Source organism: Echiichthys vipera (genome assembly GCF_963691815.1).
Source record: "Echiichthys vipera genome assembly, chromosome: 1".
Taxonomy (NCBI): Eukaryota; Metazoa; Chordata; class Actinopteri; order Perciformes; family Trachinidae; genus Echiichthys; species Echiichthys vipera.
This window is the reverse complement of record NC_139826.1, coordinates 23,735,398-23,760,772: the sequence shown is the minus strand read 5'-3', so window position 1 is coordinate 23,760,772 and position 25,375 is coordinate 23,735,398. Positions and strand designations below refer to the sequence as shown.

Sequence of the window (25,375 nt, the reverse complement as noted above, 5' to 3'; positions counted from 1 at the left end):
TATATTCTTCAAGACACAAATTAGGAAGCATTTAATAGGGGTTTATAATCAGTTTTCAAATTATACCAAGGCCATAAATGTAGTATTGCTTCTTGTGCATTATAATCCACTAAAAGAAGCAGGCTTGGTCACCAAGCAACATAAGAATTGCTTTGAGAAGACACCATGAAAGGAAAGTGCTCTTCTTTGTTGCATGGCTCAAGCATGGATTTATAGGTGGCCGCTATTTTTAAGAAAAAAAAACTCCCACTTGAGAGGAATCATTATGAGTACTGGGATATCCTCCAATGGCTGCCCATTCATTCAAGTCATTTTCAGTGTTGCACAGTTATCAAGGTCTCTTCAATAATCAGAGTCAGTCAGATTTTCAGCTGTTTTATATTGGCCGGTTGTGACACACGGCAAAAAACAAACAAACAAAAAACCCAACTTGTTCCATTATGATTTTATGATGACAAAATAAATGTCTTTTGATTACTAAAAATCATTTTTTGGACATTTGCAAGACGTTGTGGTTAGACTGCCAGTGAATGTACGGAGAAATCAATTTGAATAATTTCTCATTAAATTATTGGATTCTTTAAAATTGATAACAATGATAAAATAATATAAAGATTCTATTCTCGAGGCAGAAGAGGGCTGCAGACAAAGCAGAAAAAAGGTGCCTTTCCTTCTCTATCTGTATCTTTTTAATAGCGCGGGTAAGAAAGCAGGACAGGAAGAATTGAGGATGGTGATGGTAGGATAATACAGGATAGGAGGAGAGCGAGGTTCAGGTAATCATGATGGGGGGCATGTTTTGGAGTCCCTTCCCAGACAGAGTGGAACGGACAGGAGCTGACTGTAGAGCCAGAGAAAAGAAGAGCCCAGAACAAGAGCACAAACTAATGCTATTGTGGTCCATGCACAATGGGTTCTACAGAGTGACTGCAGAAGGCCCTTAAACAAAGAAGGTATTGCCATTTGCTCTCCCCCACCCAATTAGATTATTTTGCCCAGTTTAACATGACAAAAACACAACCCATTTTTCCTAATTCTAGCTGCCATACTGGCCCCCATGCCACCTTAAATCGAGTAAGCCTCTGAGCGCTGGCCTGTTAGACTGACAACGACTTGTGACATGGATTCAAACACATCCACTGTGTTCTTCATTCAACATCTCGCACACAAATATGTGCCCCCATCTCAGCTTTCCCAAGTGCTTGAAATATTCACCATATACATGAGAGGAACTCTTTTCCAGAGAACCCCCAGCCACCAGGCACTGGAACAGTTAATCATTTTCAGTTTGTATTTGTTGTTTTTACTGATTTTCACTGAACATATCTGGATTTCTTTTTATGTCCCCATGAAACCACAAGTTAATCACAGCTCAGAATATGCTTTCTATTAATAGAAAGTGAATACAAAATGGGCTAAAAAGTAACAATAAACAGCTAAAACTACGGTATAGTGAAATGAATATTTATAATTTTGTGTTTTCTTTCAAAATGGCTGTTGCTCTATCTCATCATTTCAGATCACATCTGTTTCTGGATAAACATCAGTATACATCTTTCAAACTGGCTATTCAAGTGCACATACGTATATCATTACAATATAACAACTATCAACCTAAAACCATCTGCCTCCTGAGTACAAACGGCAAAATGTTTTTATGGCAGCACTTGGTCCAACATAGCCGACTACTGCAAAAAAAAGGACCGGGGAATTGCACGTCCTCCCCACTTGACTGTACAGTGCACCTGAATTGACTCGATATGTCTGTGCTGTAACTCCTGTATGCTTACTGAGCAAGTAGCATTGACCTTTGCTTGCTTCTCTAAACAGTGGATTATTCATTTTAATGTTTCAAATTGGCCGGGATGGGGTTTTCTGCTGTTTGCAGCTTGTTTGCTTTCTCTTTTTTATTACTCTGTACAATGTGCTTGTAATATTTTGTGTGTGGGAAGAAATCTTGAAAAAGAATAATAAAGGATCCACAAAAGAAGATTCATTAATGCCCTATTGTTATTATGGAAACAAAAATACACCTGTTTTGCCCTTGAAAAAAGTTTTTTGCCATTTTTGGAGTAAGCACTTTTATTTCATTACTCTCAATGTATGTCAGAGAATGCATGTCTTGCCAAACACATGCAGCTCTACAAGAGGGTGAGTACTCAAACAATATTGCTGGTTCATAAAAACACTTCTCAAAGTGATTGATTATTGGTCCAAACCTTAGATACTGCTAACAATAATGTTATTTTTGGTAATTGGTTGAAATCATATCATTGCACCAAAACTCTTTCCCCCTCTCTACGGTTGGGGTGGAACTTAATCCCTTCAGTGTTCATTTACAGTGCAAATGCCTGGCTCCTCATTCATTTTCCCTTACGTAAACATCATCCATCACTATGCTCATCCAAGCTCCTTTGCTCCAAATGGACAGTAGGAAGAACATATCCACAGCCAACTTATAAAACAGCAGCATTTCCAGCCAGACAAAGAGAGACTGTGAGAGGAAGGCCATCAGTTGGACCAGGAGACACCATAAATCAAACAGTCAAACAGTAAGAATGTCCAAGACTGTCACAAAACAAATGCTATTTTGTCTCAGAGTGTCACTGGGCCGGCCCTCACATCTGGCTAAACAGAGTCTGGCTGTGGGCATGTCTTCCCTCCAGACTTCCTTTCTTTTAACAAATAGTGCCTTCACTGGATCAGTGCTCTGTCTTTTTGCCACCACACAACGAGAGACTCTATACTGTATGTGCTCTGCTCTGCTCATTAACCACAGCGCTCTTCCCAATACACTCCCGAGATAACTACTGTCTTACTGTACGTCAGGTTTACGGAATAATTCTCTGAGAGTAGGCAGACAAAGGCCACGGACCTGAAGGTGCTTTGCAATCGATGGCAGCTGAATGTTGACTGCACTACTGGTACCACAATCGACGTGGTGCGAGAACTTATGTCTGTCTGCTGGTACACAGCTACATGGGGGCAAGGGGGACAGTAGTTGCAGAAACTAGACAAATCCAGACTAATTCCCAGTTTCCATCAGTGGAAAGTTCCCTCTAATGTCACACACTATCATCACCTACATACAGCAGAGCCTCCCTCCCACTCATATCATCCTTTCGTATTTTTCACCAAACTCATCCATTTCTCTTCACCCACCCTCCTCTCACCCTTCTCAGGTGGTGTGTAGTGTACCGTCAAGCACAGTGTGAATCAATGACTGGTGCTCACGCCCACAGGTAAAGGTTAGAAAGGTTCACTATTGAATTATTTCTGCACTTCTCTCATTGCTGCCATCTGCCTGGCTGCTTTTAGTTGATGTGGTTGAGGCACTGGAGGGGACTCTTTTTGCTAATGCGCTCAAAACATGGACCGGTGTGTGTGTTTTGTGTGTATCCTGTATGTCTGCATTTTCTTTTTGTCTGTACGGATATTTTCTTCAGATTAAACTAATATAATGTGTACTAACACAAATACACTTACGCACACTTTGTTGTCACTACTCTTGCCTATCAGAGAGAGAGATATGGGATAATGAATCACAACTTCTGTGCTTTCACTCATACTTTGTTTCATCTGCCTTTATTCTAATAGAGCCTTCGGAGTGTGAGGGCAACATGCTGCTAGATAGGGCATCCTTCACTCCTTCACTTGTTTTGCTGTCAGCGAGGCCTATCGTCTCTGCTGGACCCAGGGTGAACTCATCCATAGTACAGATCATGCCCTTTGATCCACCAGCTCTCTCTGGGGGGCACAAACAGCCTTATTAAAAATGGCTAAATAAAACTTTCCTAGCCTCCACTCAATAGTTGCCCAACTTCACCCCCGTTTCTTCTCTGATGCTGCCGATGGTCAAATTGAGCTGCCTAATTCAGCACTGTTCACTGTTCACCCAATACCAAAACATAGTAACAAATGAAGCAATCTAAGTGTTTAACAATTTATTGGTACTAGTTCCTAGACTACCTGGCATACACTTGCACTACAATCGATATAATAGATGAGAACATGCTGGATGTAAGATGATAATGTGCGCCTTAGGTGGAAGTTCAAGTAAGGAGTGTGCAGACCACTGTTTTAAAACTGCTACATTTTACCAGTGAAGAAAAGCCAAAGTAAAAAATTGTATCTGCATTCTATTGCAACCACGTGCAAGTTATTTTACTAACAAGCACATTATAGAAAATGTGCTGGGAATGCATTCTTTGACAACCAATCAACCAAAGTGGGGTTGATGATGAGGGACAGACACAACTGGCTCTTTGTAATCATGTTAAAAGGAGTCAGAGGAGTCGTGTTAGTTACACTTGTGGAGGAGCATTTGTCCAAGTATATGTTAACAAAATCCTGCATCACATTCTTTAATAAGAAAAGTCATCCACTGGAATTCACACTTACCTCTGACTGTATTGAAAATATGTTCTGTCAAACACATCTCATATAAATCAGTCATTAAAGAGTAGAAACTATGTCACGCCCCTACTTCTTAAATTGACTTGATTCCCCTTCATCTCATGTACCTGTATGGCAGTGACATGACTGCTGCTATAATTAAACCCATCACAACCATTATGTCTTTGTCACCTAATCTATTCTCTCCTCCACTGGCTGTGTCTGTCTGTAACCACAGACTTCCCGCCCTTAGCCCTGACTGACAGCCCCTGTGGAGGCTGTGGTCACTCCGTATGAGTGACATGAGGGGCGGCAGGGCTACTGCATTACCTCCTTCTCCTCCCACTCAGCTCCTCCTGATCCTGAGATCCAGCACATCACGCCACTGATCACCACCTCTGCTCCAATATCCAGCAGCAAAGCCTCTAGGCCTGAAAATAGAACTCATTAACACGTTTAGTAAGTACAAATGAGATGACTGTCTCCTGATGGACTGTCTATCTTTTGGATCAGCTTTCAAGGAGAGTGTTTGGTAATGACAAGAGAGAGGGAAACCAATATTATAATGTGCTGCCAGTCTCCTCTGAAAATGGGCTTGATGACAGGTAGAGCCTCTCATACCCACACATGGCCTGATTCTCATAGTGGACACCTATGTGCATGCTCATTTCTGGGTATGCAAGTTTGCAAAATAAAATCTTGTGCACATTTATACCCATGTGACATAACTGACAGTGAATTCACACATGGGGCATATAACATATAGGACACGCACAAGGTGAGCTCACAGTGAGTAAACATCCCAAAATAGTGCATTAAAACAGGTTCATGTCCTGATTTTGAGAGGCTATTGTTATTGCTTCTGTTTTCTTAGTATGACTCAACTTATCCTCATTGAATTTCTCACTTTTCTATTTGTCTCTTTCTTTCTGTCTATAAACACTCATCCAAGACATTTATGCTGCTCCTCTAAGGCAGATCTATTGGACAGACTGGCACAATCGGGACCCAGACTTTACCAGCCTGGGGGCACAGCTAGCCAGTATTTACAGAACGAGGATTCAGTCAGGAGGGGTCGTAAAAAATCTGGACAGAAGACATTTTTATTCACTGCCTGTCCCAAAATAGCATGGTGGCTTTCTGGTCAGGTTGCTATTACAGGATGAGCCAGCAGAGGAATTCAAGCTTGTCCAGACCATAAAGCAGGGGTCACAGGGAAAGGGGAAAGAAAAGACTTGCTTGTGTCAGTTAGGGAAGCAGGGTCACATGAATGCTGATACACAACTGGAAAATCTATAAAGCCATCATTTTGCCTTTTTAATAAACGTCTAGTCTTTTGTAATATTTTCAAAATGAAAAGTAATGTATTTATGAATTTCCTTGCACGTTCTGTGGACAGCAAACAATTTCCTATGCTGCCTTGATGCCCTCTGGACAGGGATTAGAAGGCAGGCGACTGACAGAGGCCTGACTGAGCTGTGCGGGCCCTCTGGGGCCCTACTCATCCAGGCCTGCACAGTCCTCATCCTCATATCCACTCTGCATCACCAGGGCAATAACAGCCTTTATTAAAAGCGCATTGCAGCAGTGTCTGTCTATGCAACTTACTTTCAGATTGGCCATAATGTGGCATGTAGAAAGGGTCTGGTGGTTAGGGGCTACAATATCCTGTTTCTGGAAAGGTTTACTTTGCATTTTAACAAGCATGAATAAAAGAGGACATTCCAGAAATGGCTACCGTCTGTTTTGTTCTTGCCCGTGGGGAGCAAAAGCTCAGACAATGGTCCTTGCATGCCATCAGAGCGTGGCCTGGCTCACCTCTGATTTTACCTGGCTTTAGCAGCTTTAGCTTAGCCACTGGACATGCAAATAGCAGGATCTGAGTATGATAGCAGTGGAAAGTAAATCCATGTTAATATGTTGCAAGAGAGTGGTTAGGAGCAAATATGGTTCAGTATAATGCACATTAGATATTTGTATTCATTTTGACATTTTGTATTGTCATTTTGACGGATTGGATGTCAACATGCCCTGTCTGCAGTCTTTGAATCTCAATGGGAGCTTCAAGGTGTGCAAATCTTAAAATACAAGTGTCTTTTTCTATATTTGCTTTATTAGTGCATTTTTCCATGTCACAGCCCCTTTTCCAGCTTTTTCAGAGCGTCTCAAGAATTATGCATGAGGCAGAGAGGGAGAGGGGCAGAGAAATGCCTCTGTTGTCAGGACAGGCCTTAGTATTAGGTGTGTGACCCTGAAAGAGCACCCCTTTTATCGAAACAAGCAATGGATCTCATTTGGATACCGCTATTATGCAGTAATTTGTATGCATCCTTTCGTCTCATTTCCATTTAATAATGCACACAGGTCCTCTGCCCAGTTTCTCAAACTGGTTGTTAAAAATAATGCTGATCTAAACTGGAGGCTTAAATTCCATTTATAAGCTCTCACGGTGTGGTGGATGAAACAACTGCACAGTCAAAGTAAGATGACCCCTCCCCAAACCAGCCTTTGCCCTTGAATACCCAGGCCTGTATGTCTATACAGGCGGGAGACAATGACTGGTGGCTGCCCAGGCGGCCCAAGCCCCAGCCTTCTCCTTCCCAGCCTCCTAGACTCACAGACAGGGATTTCCTCCTGCGATGAGAGCCAAGCCGTCACAGCCCAACGATCAAGGGCCTGCCATCTGTGACTGAGGCAGATTTACAGCAGGAGCTAATCCACACTGTCAGCCACGTTTGTTCTCTGCTTCCTCCATACACATACATATAAACACCGACGTACACCACCACTGAAAAATACTAATATTTTACCCTTATAAAATGTCCTCGCCTGCCTTTTTTTCTTTCTCTCTCTCCCTCTCACACACACACATACACATACACACACATACACACACACACACACACACACACACACACACACACACACACACACACACACACACACACACACACACACACACACACACTTCTCGCAGAAGGGCATCCACCCTTCAGTGCAATTTAACTTTGCCCTTTTTAAAGGCATGGTCTCATTCTGTTCTATGCTCAAAAAATAACTTTAGTCGATTAAATGTTAAGAAATGAGAAACCTCAATGTGTCATTGAGTTATATGCCCTGGTGAACATCATTCATATGAAATAGGGTCATCATACTTACGCACAAGTGTCACACAAGCTTTTACAGGCAAGCTCCACAAACTTGTTCCCTCCACTTCTTTTGCATTTGCTCTGCACACTCTCAAATTCTCCATACATCAGTCTCTCTCATACAGTACATCCCAATGCTTTACGTTGTCAGCAGTCACCATTAACCACAACACTTGACATCAACATGACCTTACCTTTTCTCTGTAACCACTAAACCTAAAATACATTTTTCTGTCAAACCAGCTGTGAATGCTTCATGGGAGTTTTAACATTTCCCTCTCGCCTTCTCTGTCACATACATGTCTCTCTTTTCTAGTTTCCAGTGTCTACCTGCCACTTGGTAATGAGCTGCTATCTTTAAAACTAGAGGGCTCGAAGCAGTGCATTGGTTCAAGTCGGTGCTGAACTTTATTCAGTTATCTCTGCACACAAGGCAGCTGTAGGGCTGGGGTCCCCCTGTGGCCCCTTTTGTTTCCCCTATACATAAAGGGTTAAAGAAGACAAATGGAGGCAGGGACACAGAGCAAAATGCCTAAGCAGCACATTTTCAGTATGAGCAAGAATTAAAACAATGCAAGCTTTTTATCCCTGTGTTAGTCTAATTGGAAAGAAACCTCATTTCTGCTGCCCTTGCTCTCCTCGGACATCCAGCCCAGAGGAGATATGTGCCACCGAATCCCTACAGTCTGCTGCATCCCCATAAGGGGGATTAATATGCAACGCTGTAAAGTGAAAAACACATCAGATCATGCATAAGATAGCCTAATATAATTCCATTGCTGTCATATAAAGGTATCAGGTATTAGCGTGAAGTGTTTGATTACAGTTGTGACTGTTTTGGGGAAAAGAAGCCTTTATATGTTTTTGCAAAAAAAACAAAAAAACAGGCTACAAGCCCTGCACCTAGCGCCAGCAGAGAACCACTCGCAGGATCACAGAACAGCAGCAGGCGAGGGAATTACTGTCGAGGTGACCCAGAAATCCAGGGGCAACTTTGTTTTAACAAGCCAGGGAACGTTCCACCACTTTAGCAACTATGCCTCAACCACAAAAAAGAGCTCTGTGCCACAGAAGAGCTAGCGAAAAGGAAATTAAATATTACACAGGGAGGGAATAGTTCAGCCCTAGCGGAGGGGTGGGGCTGTGAGGTGGACTGACACAGCTGAAGCTGTTGGAACAAGGCATTTGGGGTGTGAAATGGTAGAAGTGAGAGGTGTGGAGTCAGCTATTTTAGAGTTAATGATTACAGACTAAGAGGTATGATCATTACTGAAGTAATTTGAACAAGATGTGTTTTTACACACTTCATTTCATTTAAAAAAGAAACAAACAGAGGTAGTGTTGTTGATAACAATGACTAAAGATGTAAATAAAAGCGGGTCATAATCACTTGTGTTTTTATACTTATCTGTCTGTATCTGGTTGTAAGTAGTAAAACAAAACACCAAAAATAAGTTTTTTTATACTAGATACTAGTGGGCTGCTCAACTAAGTGAGGGTGATTGTAATTTGATGAAGCACTGCAGGGGAGTAAACGCCGTCTATGTGTGTAATGATACAACCCACACACAGCCCCACTGCAGGGGCCCATTACCCAACCTAAAGCTTGGATCCCTCACCCTGGCGCAAACATGGGCATGTAACACATCAAAGGTTAAAAGAGAAAAAAGGCATTGATAAACACAACATCTGCTTAAAAAACAGCACAACAACTCTTCCTGCCTGAACACAGAAAAGTAAAATTCCCCACCCCCAACCCTTTTAAACTAAATGGGCCTTCCTCTTGCCTTTGCATGTTCGCCTGTCCACTGTACTTTAGTCATTAACATATTTGGAGTGCAGCGAGCAGAAAGCTTAATTGTCCCTAATTGCTCAGCTAAATATGTTCTCTAATGATTTGCTTCAGATCTGTGACTGCCTTTTGCGCAATTTCCCGGCCGCTGGCTTCATTATCCCTGCCTCCTTGGAACAAAGCATCTTCACAGGCTGGCCTTTTTTGCCCTGCATAACACAGACAGTGAGTATGTGTGTAAGGGAAGTAATGGTTCCCTCTTGGAGGGACACACAATAGAGCCCCTTTGTCAGGGCACATGAGTTAAAGTGATTGGAAGACCGACTCTCTGCAAAGAAAGAGTGTTAATTGACCACAGCTCACTCTTCTTAATCAGTCCATAATAAATGAGCAGCAAAGACACTTTGTTTCAGTCATGCTACTGTTGTTGTTAGTGTGTCACTTTTGAGCTGGTCTTGTTGTTGTTGCAGTTGCTGCTGTTTTCTAGCTCCTCCTTCTCTCGCCTTAATAATCTGTCTCAATATGTCCGTAATGACTGAAAAGGACAGCCCCCTGTAACAGGGGTTTCCAGCTTTATTGCTGAAGGCAGGGATTTTTTGTGAAAATAATACGAACCTAAAATTATATCAATATCAAAAACACATTTGAATAATAAAGTTGTTCAAATCGAATTAAGAGACATAACTCTCAGGAATGTTGTTTTAATTTGATCTCTCAATGGAAATCCCCCTCTTGTAGTTACAATTTCACTCAGATTTGTCACTGTAAAAGTAATACTTAATGGTGTAATGTATTGTTTGAGTTTAATACTTTTGCAGTTCATTTATGGCTATATATATAAAAAAAGGCTATGGGGAGGTAAATGTGAAATGAAGAGTGACAAATTGTGAACGCACAATTTGACAACTCAGGCATATGAATTGCCTCGATGGAGCGGATGGATATGTGTTTCTGTGAACTAGAGACAGAGCAGTATAAGTAGAGCGATCAAAAGAGTAAAACAAAGGCAGACACACATAAAGATATACTAAGAAAAGGTCTGCAGGGGTAGGTCCTGACCCGTATCTGAAGAAGAGCATTTACGAATGGTGAAGATGGAGCTGAGGTCCTCCTCCTCTTCCGGCAGGCCCTTCTGCAGGCGCTGAAGCTTCCTGAGGCTCTCACTGCGCTGGTGCTTCATGGAGCGTACATGCTGGATCAGGTTGAGCTTGGCTTTGGTCGAGTAGTTACACAGCACACAATGGTAGTAGCAGGCATCTCCCTCCACCGCGTGTTCGTGCTGCTGCAGGTGCTGTGGCAGGGAATGGAGAGAGGGAGAGAGGAATAGAGAAAGAAAGGAACACAGAAAGAGAGAGAAAGAGGTTATTGTAGATGGTAGATAGCTGGCTAGGCACCACCAACTCACTTTCACTCAAACAGTTGGCAAATGAACAAATCAATTCCCAATCACAGCCCTGTTGTTTAACATCCAGACCTCTTCCACTTCAGGACAACTGTTTGGACTGCGCACTTTGTCTGCGTGAGTGTCTGTATCACGGGGCTAACAGGACAGGAAAGGCCTGGGAGGCACGCAAATCTCAGGGGCCCGAGAGCGGGCAGGAATCGCATCAGCCACCCTTCAGAAGCCGTGGGTCTGCAGCCTCACAGACGGAAGGGAGCATTGATCCCCTTCACTCAACAGAAGCCTCTCGTCTCTGAAAAGGAAACTCCAAACATCTGCTTGTTTCACGCATGGGATACTAAATATTGATCATGGTGAGTTAAATCCTCACTCTCTCACAGAGAAAGAGAGGCAAAGTCAGCTGGTGGTGAGGCAGGAGGGGGGTTGAGTTCACTCTGAGAGAAACTGGAACATTCCACAACAGGAGGACAACCTTGAAAATGACTGGAAATCAGCACTAGTATTGACCTGTCAACCCCAGCACTTCCTTTCAAGACTCAACAGCAGGCCCAGTCTAGATTTCAGCTCACCCTTCACAGTGTCGCAACATGCCTAACGCCCCGTAGTGACACCATACGACCACAAACTCTTGTCACACCACAGAGGTCCGGTCTAATTACCTCCTGCATGGCTCAATCAATGATGCAAGACCAACACAATATGGCCTGGTGTGAGCATCAGAGTTATTGACCACTATCCTAAAGCATCACACTGATTGTTTCTGCATGTTTACAATGAAAGCCCCAGAGTCAGTATGGCCACTTGTGTCATGCCTGTCATGCCCTGCTCCTGATATCAAACTCTGGAGTCTTGCTGTGGATTGCTGTGGCTGCAATCAATGTCAATCACCCAAAGTTTTCCTGTTTTTACACTAACCTTCTTGGCGCCCATGTCTCTTATGGGACATGCTGAGAGATCAAACTAATATTTTTTATATAGTAATATGTTGTCGAACCAAAATATTTTGGATGAACATGGAAACTTTAAAAGCTTTCAATACATATATTTAATTCATAACAACTGCCATTTCTAACGAGGCAAAACTGATGAATATTAAGTAAGAGGTAGCTAATTACTCAAATCATTAACGGTGCTGAAAGCTCGCAATTAAAGTTGGGTCTACTCAGCATTTTGGGGTTTTATCACCAATTCTGCAATTAAAGAGTATAAACCTCCCTGCGTTCAATAAACCTTACACAGGGTTATGATTAGATAAAGATTCAGAAAACTGAACCATTCATGAAGAAGAAACTGGACTATCCTCTCCTGTACTGGATGCACCGTTTGGCTTGCTGGAAATTTTAAAAGCCATGGAAACATTAGACTTTTAACCACATTACATCTAAATCAGGTGTTGACAGGCTGGCTAAAAAAAAGTCATAACAATATTACATTTCTCTAAAATGCTCTTGTCCCTTTCTCCTAATGTTTAATTTTCTGGCAATATTGTAATATTGCTATGGGGTTTTCTGAACTATTGTGTTTCATTCTCTTTGGTTTCATATTTCTCACTTTTACACCTAAAATGTACATTAAGACACCGCTTCCAGGAAAAGGAATAGGAGTTTTTTTTTTCTCTCCTTTTTGTAAGCCCCGCAGCTCGGTGTAATAGAGTTATTAGGTGATTGTAAAAGGCTCTCTGTGTCTGTGTGCTTTCCTTTCTCGCCTCGTTTTAAGTCATCCATGATGTCATGAATAGGTGTTGTTGGATATTGGGGGAGCTCTCCTCCTTCTCCTCCCTTTCCTCTGTGCACAAATATTGCATCAGAACTAAGGTAGAGAGAAACTTGAGAGACAGATTCAGTTATAGATAACACCAAATCCATCATGCAAACTGCTTTTACTTATAGCAGACGTCTCAAAAAAAAAAAAAAACTCTTGCCGCAAATGACTCATGGCTCCAAAAATCTGCAAGAAGACAAGTAAAAAAAAAAAGACAGCACCTGACCAAAACTTCAAAGCTAGTCTCGGGAGGTAGAAAAAAAACCTGGGAGTTTTATAGGTTCCCATAAAAAGCACAGGGTTTATATAGAAGTGAACCTGAGACCGCCTGCCCCTGAATCGGCCATAATTCACCATAAACCTGACTGGCCTGGAAGATGGCCTCAACAGAGCCAAAATTTTCCTGCCCCAATGCTTGTAGCTCTGTCTACAAAGTCAAACGGTTACACCTGTAAACCACCGCTTTCCCCGTCTCTGCTCTGGTCATGACCCTATGTACTCTGGGGCGTTTTAGAGACACTGAACAAGGTAAGAGATCAAACCAACAAGTGATCAGTAAGTTTACCCCTGCTCATTCAGTATTCGAGGGAGGACTGAGGCAAAATTATACTTTTGTGCCTCGGAGAACAGCACCGCTTGGCCCGTGAGTGCAAAACCCTTTCGATGATCACACGCACTAACTCTATCTTACAAGGATTTTCACTGGATTCCGTAGGAATTATCCATAGGATTAAAGCTGAGAGCACGAACACAGTATGGACACAGTACACTTGCAGTCCACCACAATCTCTGGTTTACACACACACACACACACACACACACACACACACACACACACACACACACACACACACACACACACACACACACACACACACACACACACACACACACACACACACACACACACACACACACACACACACACACACACACACACACACACACACACACACACACACAGGCACACAGGCACAGGTACAGGTACAGGCACAAGCACAGGCACAAATGCATACACACTTTAAATGTGAAACATAATAATGCATGAGACAGTGCCTTTAGTCTGTTTCCTATGAACCTACAATGAAGCCCCTAGTTGATAAATCACCTCCAACCGGAGTGCAGGAATTTGGCGGCTTAATGAAAAAGTCATGTTGAGCTGGGAAGAATTGGTTGGCCCGGCTCTAGGGCTTCTAAGCGCCCTATCGAGGCCCCAACAGGAGGGGAACTGAGGAGCATAATGGGGGGAAGCTGGCTTGGTCAGAGGCATGGATTCAATACCACTGAACTGTCTGGGAATTTACAGTAGTCGTTTAGGAGATGTAGCTGAGAGAGTACAAATGTGTGACTGTCTTGAATGCACTGATGTACTCAACAGCAACTGGGCATGCGAGACATGCTGTGTGCATGTGAATGTATTGTATGCGTGGTCTGATTTAAGAGATAAAGTCACAAAGACACACTGATTGTAGGTTTTACTACATGTTGTACTGTACTGTAGTGGCCCCGTATTATTCTCATTTTCAGGTTTATACTATAACCTGTTTACATCCTTTAAAGTAAAAAAACAAACAAACCCAACACATTATTTTTCTCGTACTGTCAGTATGAATATACCCGTATTTTCGCTCTGTTTTAACGTCTGTCTTTTTAATCCCAACCTTTCAAAAAAGCCTACTCTGCGCTTCCAGGTCTTATGCATCTGTGCTCTTCGTGTCTATACACCATCATTGCATCCGGGGAATTACTGTAACTGCACTGTAGCGGCTCTTCTACCAATATATAGTACAGTTATGACATCACAACCAGAGGAAATCCTGACGGCTCATTTCAAGACACTGTTTCTGAATACTGGCTGTGTGTGTTTCTCTGTGAAATGAGGGTTTTGATACACTGATAGTATTTTCTAGCACCTCAACCTGCTTTATAATAAGAAAAGACAAAAGAAAGATGCAAGTTCTTTGCATTCCTTTCTGCTTCTATTAAAACTGATGCTGGTTAGACTGCCCTGAATTATACTTTGTTGTTTTATACATTTAAAAAGTATTATAATAAACTAATTATAAGCTTCCGTTTATACTGTAATAATTTTCGTAGTTTAATAATGAAATTGTGATTTTTCAAGCCTCTCTCTTCCATGGAGCACCTTATCTCTTTCTGTGGAGGCTGAAGCAGTGCTCTGTGCTTTTTCAGGTAAAGAGGGACAGGGGCGGTGTGGGCACCACCCCATTCTCTCTCACACAACTCAACGGTGCACTTTGCCCTCTGAGTGGGCAATACACGCTTGTATCAGTTTCACCACCCACCCAGAGCACTGCATACATCTGCATTTCCATCCACTTAAATGCAAAGTAAAAGTGCACCTTTAACACAAAACAGTGTGGTTGCTGAGAGAGTCCAACTAACACAAGATAGAGGTGGGTATTACTGGAAGGGTGGAAGAGAGACAGAGAGCCGGTAATTCCAAAGGATGGCTCCCAATGGAGCCGTATAATACAGCATGTACACGCAACAAACACGTACAATAATATAGACAAAAAGCACATCAGAAATGCACACAAACATTTACACATACACATACAGACTCACACACACAGCTGCATACCATTACGAACATTCTCTAATTTCCACCATTAAATTTGGCAGTGCTGTTAATACAAAATGAATGCATTAAAACAGATGACTATCTGTGAGCTAAATAGCTATCAATTCTAAGAGAGCTGCCAAATTTCCTCTGTGAAAGAGTCATTGAGTATCTGCCTGGATATTGCCCCCTATTCTCGGCACACTAAAAGCTGGAGTCTGAGTGTGTGTGACGTGTATGTGTGTGTGCAATGGGAGGCTTCCATGGGTTAGAAAACTGCAATTCACATCTTACGCCATGCAATGCAGTGCAATAGAGCAGACCTGCCACCTATATGAAAGAGAAGATTTTATCATCTAAAATCACAGTCAGTGCAAAATGTACAAACTAGTCACTGGCTTGAGATGTGTTAGAATAAGTCAAGCAGCACCTTTGTTATTCAAACATAGTGATGTCATGGCAGCAATCATAACCAGTGAGGTAACCGTATTTCACTCTGAAGGGAGACACTGTTATGTGCCTGTTGGGTTGAGATACACACCAAAAGGGAGAAGAAAACACCCTTGTGTGGCTTAATCGCTGTAGAGTGTGTTAATTTATCACTTTACTTTTACATTACCGAAAGAGAACACCTGAAAACGTGTTGCCCAATTGCTGCCTAATTACTGAAGGTTATAACTCAGTTACGGTTAAAGTTGAAATACAGTACCGTATTTTTCGGATTATAAGTCGCAGTTTTTTTCATAGTTTGGCCGGGGGTGCGACTTATACTCTGGAGCGACTTATGTGTGAAATTATTAACACATTACCGTAAAATATCAAATAATAGCTAGGGCTATTATTTATATCAGTCACGTAAGAGACTAGGCGTATATCAGCAATCGTCAAACACATACACGTCAACCAGTCAAAATTCGGCGGGGGTGGGTCATGGCAGAAGTGCATTGTGAAAAGAAAGATGCTACCTGCTACTTCCGTACCTATGAGTTGGCGGAGTTGTTCAGAAGTGACACCGAGGAAGAAGAGTTCAGTGGATTTAGTGATTAGGAGTGACAGATTGTTTGGTAAACGTATAGCATGTTCTATATGTTATAGTTATTTGAATGACTCTTACTGTAATATGTTACGTTAACATACCAGGCACGTTCTCAGTTCGTTGTTTATGCGCCATATAACGTACACTTATTCAGCCTGTTGTTCTCTATTCTATTTTTTATTTTAAATTGCCTTTCAAGATGAAATGTCTATTCTTGGTGTTGGATTTTATCAAATACATTTCCCCCAAAAATGCGACTTATACTCGAGTGCGACTTATATATATGTTTTTTTCCTTCTTTATTATGCATTTTCGTCTGGTGAGACTTATACTCCGGAGCGACTTTTAATCCGAAAAATACGGTATATATTTTAATGAAGATGATTAAGTTTGGGGTTAAGGTCTACAGAATGAAAATATTTGAATGTAATGACCCCCTTTCTGCCCTGCAGCAATGTATTTGTACATGTGCAGAGGTTTGTTAGGGACTTGGTTCTCATAAATCTCCTCTCTGGGATTCCCCTGGAAAGTATGTAGGATATTTAGGAAAGAGAAGTGGAGTGACTGGAGTCAGTGAGTGCTCGCAGTTTGGCTTGTGTCTCCCTGTCTGCCAGCAGCCCGAACAACAGCTCCAACCACAGAGGCCCCACTGGGTGCCAAGTGTGGTGGCTGCTTTGAATTAGCCACTGCAAGCTGCAACATGCCTAAAAGTTAGGTTGTGGATTAAGGGGACTGTGTATTCCAGGCTCAAACTGCCTACCTACTGCTTCCTGAACCGCATCCCCACCCTCGTCCATCCTTCTCCTTTACTCTTTTTTAATCCCTGCCACCCCTCCGCTGCATCCTGTCCCTCTGTCTAAAACCCCATAATGTTCTAAGTTGCTTCCTCTACTGCCTTGCTGTAGAAATGATCCATCACTGCCTGTGAATAAAAACAGGCTGCATATTTGTCTCTGGGAGGGAAGAGACAAACAAAACGGACCTCTGTGTCGTAAGGGAGGGCAGAGAGGTAAAGATGGATCACTGTAGGTGTCCTTAGAGAGGATAACTTAACATAGGCCTGTGAAACAAAGTAGCTTGGGAGGGGTCATAGAGACACTTAAAGACAATACAGCTACTGGTGCTCCACACCCACCACTCTTACTTACTTTAACATTAAATAAAGCAATAATTATTGAATTCCGTTTGAATGAGTAAGATGCTAGAAAGTAAACAATGGGAACATAATTGCAGAGGGTAGGCAATCAATGCAGGCAGTCATTTGGGCCATGTTGATTGTGAAGGCTGCTGTATGTGCTCAGTGCTCAGTGTATCTGTGTGAGTGTGTGCACATTTGCGTAGCGGTTGCAAATCTAAGGTGAGCTAAGGGGAATATGTGCTGTGACAAGAAGCTGAGTAATAGACTCTCCCATATGCATGCACAAAACAAGAGCTGGGTAATCCCTCCTTCAATAATGACCCAGGGCTCTAAACAATAGCTCTCAATCAGCTGATCAATGTGTCCACATAATTCATGTGCGAGTCACTGTCTTTGAAAGGGGAAGAGGAGGAGGATAAGCAAGCGGGCGGTAGAGGGATCAATGCCCTGTGTGGTGATAACGAGCCTGGGCCTATGCCCACAGGAGCACCACACTGGCGTCCAGGGTCTCTCTCATTAAGAACATTTGGATAAGCATGGCTATACATACATAATGCACACTTCTAATCTTGGTCAGATAAACACATTTCCTCCCTTCTTAATGAGCTAGGTTCTGCTTTTGTGACACACAATAATGACTCTAAAACAGGCAGGAAATGATGTCAATCTCCAAATAAGAAAAAAAAAAGTAAAGCAAATTAACGGCAAGCTGTTGGCCTCCTCTTTCAGTAGCTAATTAACAGCTTAACCTCCTAGTGCTTTTATGAAAGCCATGCTGGGAGGAGCTTGCCAAAATTGCAGTACAATAATTCTGCCTGCAGGAGGCGAGAGCAGGGTGGAGCCGTGGGGGTACACAAACAACTGTTACAGACACTTGATGACATGTGTACTGGCAAGGTACCATCTGGAAGCTGAATGGGGCAAATCAGGACCTGCCCTGGCCCTTCACTCCATTACCCAGCATACTGTGTCCACATCACAACCCTCCATTTTGGACAGCAGCGACAATAATTACTTAGACAGGGCTGGGGGAGATATTTTTTAATTTTCATTCCATCAAAACAGGAGGCACACAGCAGGCCGAGAGGTTAAGATTTTGAGTGTGAATAATAATTTACTGCACCAGTGTTTTACGAACACTCTTATCACAATAATAACTCATGACATTAGGGAAGAAAAAAAAATGATTCTGTATTTTAACAAGTATTTTAGCTGTGATCGTGCTGAAAAGAAACTAAATAATACAAAACAGGAATGGCTCTAAAACTGTTATGGGGACAAAGACACTTCCATACGAGACCAGGACAACAAGCAGGCCTGGATAAAACATCACCTGCAGCGACAACCTAAAACCTCAATACTCAGTATCTGAGTATTTTTCACAAGCAGACAAAGATGACTGCGTCCAGAGGCCACTAATATTACTCTGAAAGCCACTCCCTGTCTTCTGGCTAAGAAATTGGGCAGCCATGCAAGATTTAAATCTGAATCACAGCCAGCTTGACAAGTCTTGTACTCCTGTACTTTGCAACTATGGATCGCGTGTGTAAGTTTACAGCTTTTTCAGATGTTTCCTGTGAGGGGTTAGTATTTGCTCTGCAACCCAGAGAAATACCTGTTAAGCTATCAATCATACAGAATCATCTTGTATATCTATGACTTTCATGTGTTTTAGAGGAAAATCTCAGGAATGCATAAACGGCACCGCACTGGTTGTCTGAACAGAGCTATATAGGGCTGTTAATGGAAGTGTGTGTGTGTGTGTGTGTGTGTATGTGTGTGTGTGTGTGTATACTAGATAAGAACAAGACAACTGATAAATTTGGACTTGGCTGTACTGTAGGTCACTGATGTGTTAGCAGGCTAAAGGTAGAGGCAGCCTTGTACCCACGCAGCTGACAAGAGTCTCCAATACCTCACTGCCTCTCATTTGTCACTTGCCGGGCCTGACAAATGGCAGCATGGCCTTGTGGAGCCATGGCAAAAAGCTTGCTAGATGGAGGATGAAACAGAGTTTAGAGAGGGTGGAAGTGGAAGAGCCCGAAGATAGAGGCAGACCGGTATGTCAGGGGATAGGAAGGTGTTGAATTAAGATACAGGCAAACACCACTTGTAATGATTAATGCAGTCAGTGAGAATTAAATTCAGAGCAGGAACATTACCCAAACACAATTAGTCTCCGAGAACAAACATCACTCTCTGCTGTGAATGCAGATTCATTGCCATATTATTGTGAGGAAGTAGCCATAAGAAGTCAAAAGGAATTCCGGAAGTAAAACATAACATGTCTGGCGTGGCCCCCTCGAAAGTCAGTGTTATGATTATGTGTTCCCCTTCCCACTCTGTGGACTACTGTGACCCAGAAAAAGCCCTTAAATGTGCCCCGCAGCAAAGGGGGTGATCAAAAAGCCATGCTTACTGAACTGCAGGTCTGCCCACGCTCTTGCTTCTAAGCCTATTGTCATTAGCTGATCTCTTGTTCCACCTTTTCGCTGACGTAACAGCAGGGAGGAGACACGGAATACAGTCTCTTCAGGCTTGTATTATCTGGCTTTCACCCCTGGCGTTCTCAGTTTGGTAGTGTAAATATTTCATTACCACATAATTGGTTGCTGCTTCGGGCTATGCAATAAGAATGTCATATCCATAACACTGAATGTTTGACTACTGTATCCTTTTTCCATGTAAAATTCATAGAAATGTGTTTTTTGGGAGAGGGTGTATGAGATCTCATAAGGGGAAACATTTAGTTGTTCATGCACTGGCCCTCATGCAAGCTTTCTACTGTAGAGACACCAGCTAATTAAGAACAGTGATGATATGCTCAGCCAATGTCAATATTTAACCCAGTCTTACACTGCTATCTTTATTAGAAGCATTGCGCCGACAAAAGGAGCAACATTGCCTTTGAGAGGTCCTCTTCTTAAAGTGAGAATTAATGAGTGGGTTTGAGTGGAGGTGAACATACAGAGTGGGTCTATATGTGGGCTTATTTACATGGAACATGAAGTACATTGTTGCAGTGAAACTGCTGTTAAGGATTCTTCAAGCATTTCATACACCAAACATCAGTTTTACCTGTCGACTCTTCCATACCGGGCAACTAAAAGCTGCAACTTTAATGAGTGAAAACCCTAACATTTGCACAAACTAGAGATAAAAAGATAAATATTTTCAGTGTAATTAACAATACTTTCGCATCTGTAATTTGGATCATTTAGAGTGTGATGGTCTTTATATATACATACGTACCCCCCCGGTCATTCTTCAGTATGAAATCTTTAAGCCACTACCATTTTGAATTAGAACCCTGTCATTTAAATGCAGAAAGACACAGCTGTTGCCCTCCTTCATAAGAACCTTTTTTCCCTTCCTCATAAGACCCATCATAGCCTCTGACCTATGCCCACAGGGAGGAAGTGCACTTTTGAAAAATGTTACTCTGTGCAGCACCCGCCCCCTTCCCATGAGCATGACAGACTCCCTCACTAATACACATATGCCTGGCCAACACAGATTTCTTTACAGGGTCATTCGCTTCGGCCTGCTCATTAGCCAAAGAAAAAGCCATAACTCCACTTTCCATAAAAAAAAAGAAACAAAAGTGCTTATTGATCATGATGATCAATCGAGGATCAATAACCTAAACCCTCATCATTCCCAGTGCAGCATAATTGCGGTTGACATATAGTTGTCATCACTAAAAATCAAACACAGACCATACTAATTGGAAGAGGCCTATTGCTTTACTCACGCTCACAAAAAGGCTCACAAAGCCCCAGAAAGACTTGTGATGGCTGGTCATTGAAGCTTCTGTAAATAACTGCTCATGCCATTAGCATGTGTCATCACGGAGGTTATTGTGCTGGCTGCCCATTTGGGGACATTGAATACAGGGCATAGCAAGCTACCATACAAGAGTGCTTGTATGGTAGCTCTTCTCATGCAACTTGTTCACCTAACTTATGATATCACATTAAGCCCCACTTTCATTGGACAACTTGTGATTTTAATCTAATGTTTTGAGGGAACGTCCTCATTAGACCATTTGTTGCTGACCTCTGTGTTAAGCAGTGGTCAGAAAAAAAAAAGACATTTTCCACTCCAGCGGTTCAGCACAGTAAAGAGACTTAGAGAGCTGGTAAAGCAAAGAGGCGTGCCTGATATAAAAGATATTTCACAGGCTGGCATTGCAGCCTGCCCTTACTGGCTACACCATATACACTGCTCAATCGTGCAAAAAATCTCAAACTATACTTCAAAGCCTACCACTTTTCCCCTTCCTGTTTATTGATTAGATAGAGGTCTTGTTCAGTAATTGTGCAGTAAATCAAGCATGGTGAGCACTAATCTCAAACCCGGGAGGAAAGTGTTAAAGGTAAAACCTGCTGAAAAGTGCATAATTATGGTGCTGTGTTCCGCCAGGAGAGAGGATACACTCCTCCCTCTCACATTTCTAACTCACTGCCTGCCTGCGCAACCAGAGGCAGCAGGGAAAGCGGTTGGCAGAAGAGCAACGGAAGTGTATACAGTTTCTAACCACCTCTCACTCCCCTCCCTTACTCTTCCAATCCTTCTCCCTCTCATTGCATTCCCAACCAAAGCGCCGGGGGCGCCATGCTTGTAAAGAAACCACAGCCTTTTGAGTGCCTCTTGTATTTACAAACGGAGGCATGTTGGAATCAAAGGCATTACCACATGACATAACACATTAAACAGCTGGCAGATTGAGAATTTATAGACTGAATAGATAGTGTGCGAAGAAAACAGCATTTGAGCCATTGTTGGATCAGTTAAGCTAGCTATACGTGGAATGAGAGCCAAACTTACCTAAACCAGAGTACATTACAGGAGTGAAATGCAGCAGCTCCCTCCTTTCTCTTGCTTTGCTTTCCCTTCTAACATACAGCTCAGGCTATACTCCAGGTGGAGACAGCTATCACTTTCCCATCAACTTCCTGTTCCTCTTGTCTCTCCGCCCCCCCCCCCCCGCTTTTCTCTCCACTCTCTCACTCCCTGCTGCACAACTTGGTTTCTGTGCCATGTTTGAAAATATATGTATATATAAAGCTGTATCTCTTCCTCCATCAAGTACTAAAATCTGCAGTTAAGAGATTTTTTTCTCTCTCCTCATCCCTCCTTCTCTTATCCTCCTCCCCCAACGCTTTCCCCCATGTTGCAGTTCTGCCTAATCTCACCTCAGTTTTTATTTCACCCTCATCAGCAGGGACCTAAAAATAAATGATGAATGGAATATGATATTTTAAAGTCTTATCTCTTATCTGTTCTTACAGGGGAATAATAGGGTAGTTAATCCTGCAGATCCTACTCAAATTGATTAATCAGCACATGCGGACAATCAAATAAATGATTAATATTCCCAAGTCCTGCGGTCGGACAGTTACCCCTGAAACCATCAGTAATAATTCAGTAACCCTTCCCAGACCACAGGCTGCAGCTAGTCACTCTCACTCAGCATCAGCCCTCTGATGTTCAGCAGGGCTTTGAACTCCCTGCACAGAAACTCAGACACACCAGGGGTAAGACAATCTGCAGTCTACTCTCTCTCAAACCCTCCTACAATGCCTGCCTACCTGATCAAACTCACACGCATACAATATATACAACAGAATGTTGGGAGGACAGCAACATATACCATAAGCTTAATCTAACTGCTGTTTAAGATAGCAGCATACCCTCGTACTACTGGGGGAGAAACAGATGTGGACTCTCTGTACAGACATGCTATACAGTACATAAAGTAAAAATACTTCTTAAATCATTGCTTTATAATACAGACGGCAGTTATGAAAAAATGTACCATACTGCGTACAAAAACCTGAACTCATGTGTTATGTAAGCACCAGGTGACATGCCTAAAAAAAAGAATGCCACCGTGCTGCCACAGCTAGAAAACCAGATGTCAGAGAGACATGCTGTTTAGCAGCAACTCTCACCGTACTGAGCACACCCTGTCCTGTTGGTGGACAAAAGGGGCGAGAATCTCCATTGAAATAGGCCTTCTTTTCTCTCCCATAACCCGTGCTATTCTCACTCCCACAGAGGTCAGCAAACAGCCATCTTCATGGTGCTCCTCAGCATCTGCCAGCCTTAACTGCTCTTAAACGGGGAGAGGGCCAGAGGCAGAGGATAGCACCTCTTACGCACCCCCACATTTGCACCCAGGCAGGGAATAATTGGTAGGCGCTGGGTTAGGATGGAAGATATATGCGTGTGTATGATTTGGTGCTACTAGGTGTGGAATGTATGCGCTAGAGTATTATAGTTGTGGATGTCTGTGTCTGTCACAGCTTGGGAACATGAGGCCAGCACTCACATATACAGTAAACGCACACTGTTTCGCCCCACCCTAATCCCTCCTCTCTGCCGTACAGGAGACTTGGCCTTTGTGTTGCGCCAGACCAGCTGGTTGCCTGAATCAGCATGCGCAGCTGTCTACTGTGACGAACAATACTCTCCCACCACCAGGACACAGTGGCTTTTTACTGCGTTGCTATGTTTTAATATGGCTGCCTGGCATCACTACAGCCATTTAAAATCCACCTAAGAAGCCACTGACCCTGGGACAGTTTACACAGGTTGAGAGCAGGTTGAGTTTTATCTGCAACACATATTGATGGCCTTTAATCAGTGTTTGAGAGCCTTGGATGGCCGCGCTATAAGAACTAGACTCACAACTGGGGGAAGACGGAGCTCTGAAGTGTGAGTGGCCATTCAGTACTCTTGCCAATATATGCCTTGTGATATATAGCTTTGTCTTTAATAGGCACGGGCATGGTGTGTAGGGCAGTGTCGTGAAAAAGCCCCAGTTTTATATAAGCGTTACAGTTCACTTTGATCTCTTCTCTTGCTCCACTGTTTATAAATCAGCCACACAAATATTTATGAGCGGAACAAGGAAAATGGCTGGTCTGGTTTGTATCCCTGTCCTCTTTCCCTCCATCCCTTCCTCTTGCGTTCCCTCCCTCTCCCCGTGGCTGATGTGTGGATGAGGCCACCGCAGACGCAGAGCGAGCACATAGGCCCCGGGCCACATCCATCATATCTGTTCTGTCTCTGGCTTTGTGTGGCCCCAGAGATGGCTGACCTCACCAACGCAAGTAACAGAAAAGACCGCACAATTAGTATGAATGTATGTATTACTGGTCACTGGTTTAACTTGTATGAAATGACGTCTAATAGTTGAACTGGTGTAATTTGAGTGCATTGTATGTACACAAATCGAGAAAAAAGCCATGCACATCAATAAGAGCATATGCATCTGTGCCCACCTGACTAATTTATCACTAGTTCAGCAGCAACAATGCTCGATTAATTAATACAGTCATGTACAAAACATATCGGCTCTGCCTCCCTTTTAGTTCACCTATCTATTTCTGCCTATAACACACACACACACACACACACACACACACACACACACACACACACACACACACACACACACACACACACACACACACACACACACACACACACACACACACACACACACACACACACACACACACACACACACACACACACACACACACACACACACACACACACACACACACACACAATGGGACAGGCCTAGAGGTTCTGGATCCATACGCTTTAATTGCTCCCCCCTGCCCTGACCTCTGATCCAGATCACGCTGATATACAGCATCTCTATTAAATTGGGAAGTAGGTAAATATTCTTCTAATGACCCTCAATTCTAGCGACACCATTGAAAATGTAGAAGAAAAAAAAAATCAATTGTTTTTTCCCTTTTTGCCCTTCACTGACTCTATTAGTTCCCTCTTTATCTGAGGGTTGACTCCAAAAATGTGGAAGTAGACTGAGCAGAAGGGAGTGTCTACTCTCATTCTGACAGGGCAATGGACTTTACTGAGATGCATTTCTGTAATGAGGAGATTACAAACATATGCTCAGAAGGAAATATCTTTTTAACGGCATCTTGACTGTCCTTCAAGTAACACATTGGGTTTACTGAGCCAATATATAAAAAAAGAAAGTCAGACAACCTTTATCTAAACTGAACAGAATGTTGATCTTGCAATCTAGACTGAAGATCATTTAAAAGATAACGCTGTTCAAGCGGGAAAAGA

The 25,375-nt window shown here is 42.7% G+C and overlaps 1 protein-coding gene across 3 annotated transcripts in view; it reads right to left on the bottom strand.

Annotated features, from left to right (window-relative positions):
* Positions 1 to 25,375, bottom strand: part of zfhx3b (zinc finger homeobox 3b) — a 136,772-nt gene that overhangs the window by 48,076 nt on the left and 63,321 nt on the right. For all 3 annotated transcript variants that reach the window (XM_083921357.1, XM_083921358.1, XM_083921359.1), the window contains exon 5: positions 10,396 to 10,627. In XM_083921357.1, the coding sequence (XP_083777483.1) occupies positions 10,396 to 10,627 (232 nt within the window). The remainder of the gene's footprint in view (positions 1 to 10,395; positions 10,628 to 25,375) is intronic.